At 32.9% G+C, this 10,711-nt stretch overlaps 1 protein-coding gene across 3 annotated transcripts in view; it reads left to right on the forward strand.

Annotated features, from left to right (window-relative positions):
* Positions 1–10,170, forward strand: part of LOC135213049 (calpain-D-like) — a 104,784-nt gene extending 94,614 nt beyond the window's left edge. For all 3 annotated transcript variants that reach the window (XM_064246880.1, XM_064246879.1, XM_064246881.1), the window contains exons 13-14: positions 521–663; positions 1,710–10,170. In XM_064246880.1, coding sequence (XP_064102950.1) covers positions 521–663; positions 1,710–1,887 — 321 coding nt within the window. In that variant the 3' untranslated portion in view covers positions 1,888–10,170. The remainder of the gene's footprint in view (positions 1–520; positions 664–1,709) is intronic.
* The last annotated feature ends 541 nt before the right edge of the window (positions 10,171–10,711 follow it).

The following is a 10,711-nucleotide window of genomic DNA, read 5'->3' on the forward strand; positions in this document are numbered from 1 at the left end:
ATACCTAATTAAGGTATAAATGTAGAACTCTAACTTTGTCCTTAGGTTTGGTGAAGTTTTACATATCCACTCAAGACTGTAACTGTGCTTAATGATTATTTTCATTGTATTATCATTTATTATTCATTGTGTTTTTTAAAATCTAAAATGGGTTGACCCTAATCTAAAGGTGTTTTTCCTCAGGAAAGGGTTTAGAATAAGGTAAAATTATTAATAAGACAAATGTGCCAATGGATAGACAATATTCGTTAAAAGATTTGTCAGTGTGAGTTGGGAAAATCTGATGATATCAGTGTAGCGTCTGCTTAAAAAGAGCTTTCTGATCGAAAAAATGTGTAACTTAACATTGGAAAATCAGAAAGGTAGAAACTTTCATAAAATCCTGTATAATTTCTTATTTCCTTACCTGAACACCTACTCTCTCTCTCTTTTGTGTATGATACAGATTATAAATTTTCAAAATTAGTAATGTGACGGTTGCTTTATATTTAGGAGTTAATTGGCCATTGATTTTCTGCAGGGATGGGCCGGACTTGTCGTCATGGTTGAAAATCGTCATCCAGATAAGTGTATCCAAGTGATGTGTGATTGCCGTGAAAGCTACAATGTTGTTTCTACACGGGCCCAGTTAAAGACAGTAGATTCTGTACCTCCTTTGCACAGGTTAGAAAATGTTTCCTTAAGCTGTAAGTCCTATGTGATATGCAGTATGGGATTAATATTGGAGTTGTTTTATGATAAGGCCCATGGTAAGTACATATATGCACTCTTGTCATAGCCTTCATGCAACAAAGTTACCATGAAATACAGCCGAATGATGTTGGTAAATGAGAATATATGCACTTCAATCATAGCAAGAAAACAGTACATTTGAAATATGAGATTGGAATGGCTGTTCTTACTCCAAAGCAGTGTAAAGAGACTGTGATAGGCTATAGTACATAGTTAAACTGCCTTTCCCCTTAGAAGAGGGGAGGAAATAAACTGCATTTTTCTTAAATATGGTGGCTGAGTTATGCATCCCTATAGTTTTGACCACAAAATTTTGAGCAGATGATAGTCCTATGGAAGACAATAGCTAAAATGAGAAACTTCCCCAATGCATGAAACTCACTGATAAACTTTGAGGCAAGGGCCGGTAAAAATAATTGTTCCGATTCAAGTTGGGAGCCATCTGCCAGAAGTTCACAAGGGAGTCTGGCAAGGTAGCTTAAAACCAAAGACAACCCCCAACTCAGAAATTTAATTGTAGATGTAAAAATTAACTGAGCAAGGTAACAAAATAGGTCTGAAATGTTCAATCATTTCCTGAATCCACATGGGTAAAAATTAAGTAATTCTTGTTGAATGTGAAAACATTGAGAGTCTGGCTGCTTCAGAAGGCTTTTCCAAGTGGAAGAACTGTAGGGTTGCATATTTTTCACTGTGTAAGCAAGCCACTTGTATTTTTTTATTTTGTAGCTTTGAGTATTTAGTACTTTGTTTTTCTACTATCAGTAGTCTGCCTCAGCAAGTTGTCGTGTTGTCTTGGTAACAAACTTCTTTTTTATATGGCTGGGTTTTAATTAGATTACCTCGAGAAAAATGATGTAGGAAGGTGATAAGTACTTGCTGCAAAATTTTGTTGTTTGTCTACCATTATTAGGCTAAAATACTTTAGTTGAAGCTCATTATTGTATAGTTTCATGATATCTGGTCTTTGTTTTCAGACAAGTGATCATTGTACTTACTCAGTTGGAAAGCAGTGGAGGATTCAGCATAGCTCACCGTCTAACCCACCGCCCTTCTCATTCTGCTGGGCTTCATGACTGGGGACCTCCCGGTACAAATCATGATCCTTCCATTGACCATATTACCCATGGACTGCATTCACCAAGACCAATATGAGAGAAGTGTCATTTATAATATTTTGAAGTTTATAGTGCTCCCAGAGTTTCATTATGTGGAGAAGAGTGAGAGAGAGAAAGAGAGACATGTATGGATAATACTTAATGTATGATCAGACCCTATTTTGGGAGTGCCTACCTTTTCTTGACTGCCCCTGTTTGTGATACAACACTAGAGTGGGAGTGTTTCATATTAAAATTGATTTTTGCATTTTATAACTAAGGCCAAGTGCACTTCTTCCTCGCTCTCTTGAAGGTTAACCATTTCGTTAAAAGATTGATGTGTAGCTAATTTACCATAGTGACACAATAGAAACTTTGTAATGCAAGATTGAGCTGTATGTCATACTTATGGACATTTTACATGTTATTTATGAAAACCACCGTTTAGTATTTATCTGATTTCCATTGTGGTGTAGAAAAGATATTTGGGATTGTTATTGCTACTTCTGATGGCTTTCACTAGAATATGTCTTATCAGATATAGAATTAAGTTGTTGAAGAAAGTTGCTGTGAATGGAAATATTAATAGGGTAATTTGAGATATGTTTTTTTTTTTTATTTGCAGTAAAGGTCTATGTAATCTTTATTGAAACTTGGTTAATCTTTAAGATAGTAGATACAAGGAGTTAGTCTATAACCCCATTTGTCCTTTAACTGGTTTGGGCACTGAATACATCAAATTTGACTCCTTATGCTGCTTACACAAGATTCAAGAGACTTTTAAGTGACTCTTCACCTTTCTTTCTTTGTTTTTCAGTGTTAAGATTACAGTATTATTTTCCCTCCAGTTACATTGTTGCGCTTGTTTTAGTTTGGCTGTGATGGTATTTGTGTGCTGTTATTCACTACTGAATTCTGAGAGATTTGCTGGTACTGTATTGCATTTATTATTTTAATTCATATCCTGCATTTCTTCTAATTTATAGTAAGTATTGACATCCTGTTTTATAGTTTTGATATTTTATATCTGCGGCATTATTTTTCATATATTTAATAAAGGAACTTTGTATCTTACCCAATATTTAATTTTATATATTTAGGAGATGGATGGTTTTATGAGCTGCTTTTGCAAAGGACTTCATTGTCAGAAAACCTTGACATGTTAAGAGCAGCTGTATTCGGAGCTCATAGATGCTCATGTTATATGATAATTAAGACAATCACCATTTTCTTTTTTATACATTCATATTTAACTTGAGTTTGCATGATCCATAAAGCAATTTCTGTTTTAATATTTTTGTTTTTAATCAGATTTTTTATCTTGAGTGGGTTTTATGTCAAGCTGCCACAGTGAAACTTGCCATGAAAATAAAAGTTGTTTCTAATCTAACTGATAATATTTCTTTAGCTTTTCTTACCCATCTTACCTTATGCATGCCAGAAGCAGGAATTTCCAGAAATTCATGTTCTAAAAGGGGCTGTAACTTGGCATAAGGATATTCGATTGAATTTTGTATTCGTCGAAAAGTTATGATTTGTAACAATTTGAACTGTAGGAAAAATAATTACAACTTTTATTTTTGATATTATTACTACATGTTTCAACTGAGTCAGCAATGATGCTGGATCAATTAGTGCCTGTAGAAAGATGAGAATATGAAATCCCAAAGTGCTGATAGGTTATACTGTAGGGCTTTTTCCATGACTAAAACTATTATATTCCTTTGGTAATTATTTTATCTTACTGCAGAGGAGCTCTAGCAAAAACACTCATTGTGAAACTAAATATAATTTTCCATGGCTGCTATGAAAAAGCCTTTTTTCTTGATGATTTAAGAATATAGTAGATTGGTTATTTGATAACTTGTTTGCATCTAGATTAAACAGTGATATAACCAAGCTTTAATTCAAAGCATAACAAAGTTTTGTTAGTAGATGTAGCAGGCTGGAGGTGAAGAATTATTGTTGAAATTATCTCTCACTAATGAGTTGTTTTATATTATAATTTATGCTCTTACTATGGTTTACCAAGTGCTAAGGAATCATTTGCATGCAGAAATCAGTTATACATTGAATTTATTAAAGAAAAGCATCAGTTTTTTCACTTAAATTTTGTTATTAAAAATAAATGCTTTTGGGCCAACCCTGTTAGAGTCAAGTATTTCAACTCGGTCTTTTTAAAATTCAGAATAATTATAACTAAAAAATTATACGTATATGGTTAGAGTTGCAGGCAGCTTTGATTTCTACTAAAGAAGATTTCTCACAGCCATATGTAATCTTCATTCTTAAAAATATGTAAACTTCATGAGTTCATCTGTATAAAACAGAGCATCACACAAAGATAATTACAGTGTTATTGAGGTTACAATTACATGCCATGCTCTAGATTAATGGCTTACTTTCAAATCCTAAATTGATTATAGTTAATTCAGAATATTACAGTAATTTAAACATAATAGGCTTTCAGAATATAGGATTCGTTTCCTTTATTATCACCAATTCAGAGAAGCACTGAAATAATCTCATTATTTAACCATGAGAGAGAGTATATATCTAATCTCAAGAATGCTGACAGCTCTCCATGCACTCATTTAATAAACTAATAGTACTGTCTGGGCCCTTTATTGTCATTGTATTTTCTGCTTGTTATATAATCCTATTATCAAATCAGGGACCAATGTGAAAATAAAAATATGTAAAATGTACCATAGACATAGACTAAGAGTGCCCCACAATATTTAGCAGTAGTGTCTTCCTATACATACTAATGGTACACACACACATTTTTGCATGTGGTCAAATAACAGACTCCTTCTTTTGCATATCCTTTGTCCCATTGTCTCTGTAGTTATCATGCTGAATGCTTATGTCTCTTGTGAAGTTTTATCTAGCTTAATACAATGCACATAGGAAGCCCGTACACATTAACTGATTTCTTGTTAACCTTCGTATTTACGGTTCAAGAGCTCATTAAATTACACTGAAAAATTTTTTAACATCAAGTAGTTTATGTGCCAAAATTAGGAAATGGGTAAAGCCCAGCTTTAACAAAATTTTATGAGTATACGTAGTACTGTTTAGAATTTTTAGTGTACTTCGTCTACAATAATGATATTTAGGGAACCTGTTGACTATTACCTTGCTTATTGCTTTTTATGTGGTGTTTTTACTTTTCTTTGTTAGGGTTCACTGTGTAGCATATGTATTTTATACAAATATCAACACGAAGTATATTTTTTGTTGTATATATAATTGGTGCAGTAGAAGGCAAATGTATTCATTGCTTACTGTAATTTTTCTTACCATTTTTAATATAACACTTAACTTCCTCTTTCTGTAAGACTCAAATAATAAATGCTTTTTTCTTATCTTTCTGAAAGTCATATTTTACTACAGTGCAATATATTTTTTAACTTATTTTGAAGCATTAGTTATGAAATAATCAGATTTTTTATGTGGACAGACAATAAACTTACACACATCATCATGCAGTTGTGTGTTTGAGGAATAGCCTTTGCGCATACAAGAGATTTTACTATAGTATGTAGTTGAGGTGTTCCATTTTAATATTTCTTTTAAGACTCAAATATCTTTAGCATTCCAATAGTAATGAAAGTACCATGTACCTTTCAATGCTGTTTGATTTTCTTAATTATCATTCACATTTACCTTTTGAGGCAGTAATTATTAATATTAAAAAATATATATTTAGGTTCATAAGCTCTCAAGTTTTTTCATTATTTTTATCAATGACTTGGACTATTTTTAAAGGGTTTAGGGTAACTCCTTAATTATGTGATACTAAATTGTAATAAATTTAGACTACATTAAATTGGTAAGTTTAATATGTACAGTGTACATATATATTATGTTATTTCCACTTGATGAAGACTTAAAGCAGCCTCTGCAATTTTTTGCCAGTCCATACTCATTGTCAGGAATGCATTATACTATATTGCAGTTTGCAAGATAGACAAATATTTTTTATGAACTTTTGCGAGATGTATCAGTGTTTTTTCGTGTAATTATGCATCAAGTTGTGCCACTTATTAGTCTGAATCAAGATACTGCACTTGGAGTGTGTTTTTACACTATATCATCAGTGTTGAGGATTATATATTCATGTTGTGGGAAGATATAAAGATGAGACTAAATAATCTTGATTGTTTCAACTAACATGTTATGGTACATTTTTATTGAGTTACATAATTCACAGGTCTTTATTTTTCTCATCCTGTAGCTCCAAAAGGAAAAGACAGACTTTTGTTAAACACAGTTTAGAGGTCCTAACTTGTAATGTGTATGTTATGTGAACCTTTTTAGCTTGATGCTGACAAAATATCACCTTTGCTATAACTCGGTGACATTTTGTGTTTAATCTATCAGGGTTGGTGTTCTTGTGTCCACTTTGATCAATGTAAGTTTTGATATTATATTAGTTCCAGCTTTCATACTAACCTGTATGAAATCAAAGCTGAAGTAACTGTGAAGTGAGATCATGTTAGTATCAATTGCCTCTTGATTTATGCTATTGACATGTGAATGTAGGTCACAGAAGAACAGGTATTAGGCAACATTGGTTTTAATTTTACCTCGAGAATGCATCTCTTGTTTAACCTTTAACTGAAAATGAACTGCCCAAGTGTAGTCTGGAGTATCTGAGCTTTTACATGTAGGTATAGTTTTTCAAGTCAGAATAGATAATACAAGATCCTCCTTTCCTTTGAGAAGTTGATGATGTAACTTAGTTCATTCCTGAGAACTCTGTCTTTAATCATTTTGACATTTAGTTGAACTCTCTATACAGGACTTTTCAACCAGAAGTATATTGATTAGTTGTAGCTGTACTGTGAAAGTTATACACCAGGCATGTTATCGAGTTGCTAGCCATTCCAAATCTGCAGCTACCATTTTGCGTGGAGTGAGCTAGTCATAAATATTGTTGGGCTTCAGTTATCCTTAATCATATCGTAATTTTGACCAGCTAGTCCTCCGAGCATCCAGTACAATGAAGATCTTAAAACGGTTTATTTACTATGCAGTGTCCTACCCATGAAAATTTAGGATTATCATCTTAGGAATGTATAGAAAATTTATGTAGGAGACATACCATATCATCATGAGATTGGCAACCTACGTATTGATTGTTTTGTTGTACAAATGAAAAGATAGTCCAGGCAAACAAAATCTGTAAAATATGAAAGAGTACGTATTCTTTAGTCACTGTGAGTAGTTTCTGTTAGGTATTACTTCATCTTGGATGGTCTACTAAGTAGTTGGAGCTATTATTTTTTGCAAGATGATAGATAATTTTTCTAACATTTTTTAACAGAAAAACAAATCTCAAATCTGCAGTTTGTTAAAATCATAGCTATACATGTATAAGGAAAGGTAACCTGTCTTTTTTTATGGTTTAGATTGAAATAGGTCTTTTATTGAGCCATAACATGTTATGATAGAATATGGACTAAATTATGAAAAAACTCATAAGCCAAACAGAGCCACTTCTTATCATGGGGCTTATGCATACATTGGATTAAAGCTCAATACTTGATGTTCTTTGCTGCTTTTCTGCAGCCCTCATATGTGTTGTTTTCTGATTTTTACTTTTCATCCATCCACATCCTTCGATCCACTCATACTAGCTTGTACAACTTCTTTCATTGAACTTTGCTCTAGCTTTCACATCTTTTATATCATATCCTTTGGGCAGTTCCTGTAAGAGTAGAAATGAAACTCTATGGTTTTAATATGTGTACCAAGATGCAATATTGTAAAGTATGTCAGATCTTTAGGGCAGGCTTTTGATTCTTGATAAGTGGCAATGATGATTTAATAACTGAATGTCATAGAGCATAATGAATTATAACACTAAAAATTTAATTACACTTTTTTTAGGTATTACAATAAATCATACTGTTACAACAAAAGTTAGGACTTTCTAACTGTGTTTTTGTAGGTGATATGTACCATGTTTTAGTTTCAGGTATAATAATTTGATATTGTAAGCTGCAGCACAATATTGTGTTAAGTAGCCCAACAGCTTGTATATATAATCTGGAACATCGGCATTCATACCTTGCCCATGAGTACAGATGGTTAGGTCAGCCTTCAAAAGTGTCATGAATCATTATGACTGTCCTTGAGAGGACTTATACCAGATACCAAGTTTTACCTATAATGAAGGTTTACTGAGTCACAGTAACTTTCACAGAACAATTTCAGATAATAATCTTGATGTCTTCAAGAGAATATCTCGTAATGTATTTATTCTTCTCTTAATATTCAATATACTGTACATCCTTGAAAAATACAGGAGGAAATATAAGGCACTGGCATTGTTTGGAATCTTTGGATATTTGACAAGGTTTTTCAGGCATCTGAATAGTATTTATTTTGGATGTTTGTCATTACTAATTTCAATATAGGGAGAGTAAAAGCTGCTAAATTAGTTTCCATTTCAGTTACAAACTAGTCAATTTCACTGTATTAAAAGAAAAAAGATTTCATGTGTACACAATACTTAGTCTACAATCCCCAAAAAGCAGTAATATAGTACAATATTATGGCACAATTTAAGGTTGAATTTAATTTACTTGATCACTCCCATATTCTGGTAAGAGGTGTCTTTCTGCATTTAGGACTGTGATAGAGAAATAAGAAGGGTGCAGCAGTAATTCTGTTTTAGTTGGGTGCATTTGAGTGGCCAAAATGTTGCTCAGTGTCATGTGATGCACTTGCAGCTATTACCAGTACTTTTATGCAGCCGCAAATTTAAATCCCAAGAGTGGAATTTATATCAGTACAGTTGCACAAGAGAGTAACTTGAGCCATATGAGAAGCCATATACAGGTAGTGACAGTTGTCTAGAGTATCACGTGACATTCGGTTGCAACACGCCCCCTGGATTACAGCTCTGAATTGGGTACAGTCTTCTCACAACAACTGCCATTGTAAATAAGAAGATGAAGAGTTGGTACCCATTAGAGTACATTTTCTTTTTCCTCTTTTCTTTTTGGATACGGCAATCATTTGGTGTGTGTGTGGTAATTTCATAAATTTTAAATCAATTTTGTTAAGCCTTTCCTTAATGTTAGTACTGTACAAGATATTGAATACTGACATTTATATATACTGTATTGTAAGTAGATATTAACAGTTATAATTCTCAAAAATAGAAGCTATTAGAGATATGGTGTTTGAAAGACATATGATTACTATGATTGCACTTTCATCCTTGAATAAGCATAGAAATATTTCATTGTTAGAAGAAAACATATAAACTGTCTGAAAATAGGGCATCAGAAGAATGAGTCTTTGGTACGAAAGTACCCCTTAAAAAGTAGTTTGCATATGGCATATAGCTTATATAAACAGTAATCAGTAATTTTACAAGACCCTCCTTTTGTTACCTGTTACTGTAATGTAGTCACTTCTGTACCTTTGAAATTTTGAGTCTCTCGATCCAGTAGGCTTCAGGATTAGACACTTTGTGGCTCTATGTGATCATGTATTTGGTCTAATGTATTTGTAAGATCATCAAAGTGATCTTTATGTTAGATGTATGTAAAGCTTCTCTTCATTACTCTTTTATTGGATTATTTATCAACTATACAGTAAGAAAACCCACGTCTGATCTCAACACACACAGGTAGCTATATAGGCTAAGGCATGTTGTTGGGTAGGATGTATTTATATGGTAATAATCCCTCTCTCCTTATCCCCTCTACAATTGTGATGATTGAAGTGATCAATATCTGTAAAAAAGAAAAAAAAAAAAAAGGACAAATTGATAGGCAAAAACTCTTACCTTGAGAAACACTGACATAGCTGAGAAGAAAAATTCCATGGTGGATGGTACGTAGAAGTTTGATGTTCTCGGAAGTATTTGTCAAGGCATTTTGTGTTCTATTTGTATGATTTACTGGTATATAGACGACTATTACTAAGATGTCATGTTTATTAAATTTAGGATTAATGAGATGATTATGCCTTTTCTTTTTACTAGTGAATGTCTGACTTACTTGAGCCCTTGAATGAAATTGTAAATTTTGAAAGCAGATCAGGGCATTTTTCTTGAAGTGTTAATAATTCATCTTTATTCCAGCTGATTTACCAACATATATAACCAAGAAACTGGTTTAAAAGGAGTTGAAAGGCTCAGACTTATGTTTGTGTACTTTAATTTATGAATGTCAATATATTATGGTAAGTAGTCACTAATATAATGTACACAGTACATGTACTGGTAGTAACAACCCTGTGAATGACACACTCACTCACATCAGTCCTCATGAATTGATGCCATATCTTAATAATAAAGACATCATTGATCATCTTCCCTTGTATCATTCTACATCTGAATGCAAATGATAGTGGTTGATCTATTTTCACTTCTTGGTAAATTGAAGTTGTCGCTCATTTTTTTTCAAGCAGTGATTAAATTCTTGAAAATTCTGATGTTTGGTGATTGGAGGCTTTGAGGGAAAGATAATTTTGGTAATAGGTTGTTGATTGATTTCATAAAGTAGAAACAGTTGAAACTTTGGGTGTAGAAACACCACCACTACAGAGGAAATCAATTGTAAAAACATACCACCACCGGTTATAAGACTCCAGAGGAAATCAATTGGTTGCCTTTATTACGTTGCCAGTGATGCTCTTTGGAAAAGAAAGAGAAAAAAAAAAAAAAGTCATAAAAGTGGGTTGCCTACAAAAGAATGGTATGACTCCCCCAGAACAATCTAAGAAAACAATTCATACAGTACTGAGGAGTCCTGCTTGTGTTTCACATTTAAAAGTGTGGCTGCTGAATTTAATTGGGTATGAATAGCAAGGATGATGTAGTCGGGTTGAGATCCCCAGAAACATCAACCACT

This window comes from Macrobrachium nipponense, chromosome 42 (genome assembly GCF_015104395.2).
Source record: "Macrobrachium nipponense isolate FS-2020 chromosome 42, ASM1510439v2, whole genome shotgun sequence".
Lineage (NCBI taxonomy): Eukaryota > Metazoa > Arthropoda > Malacostraca > Decapoda > Palaemonidae > Macrobrachium > Macrobrachium nipponense.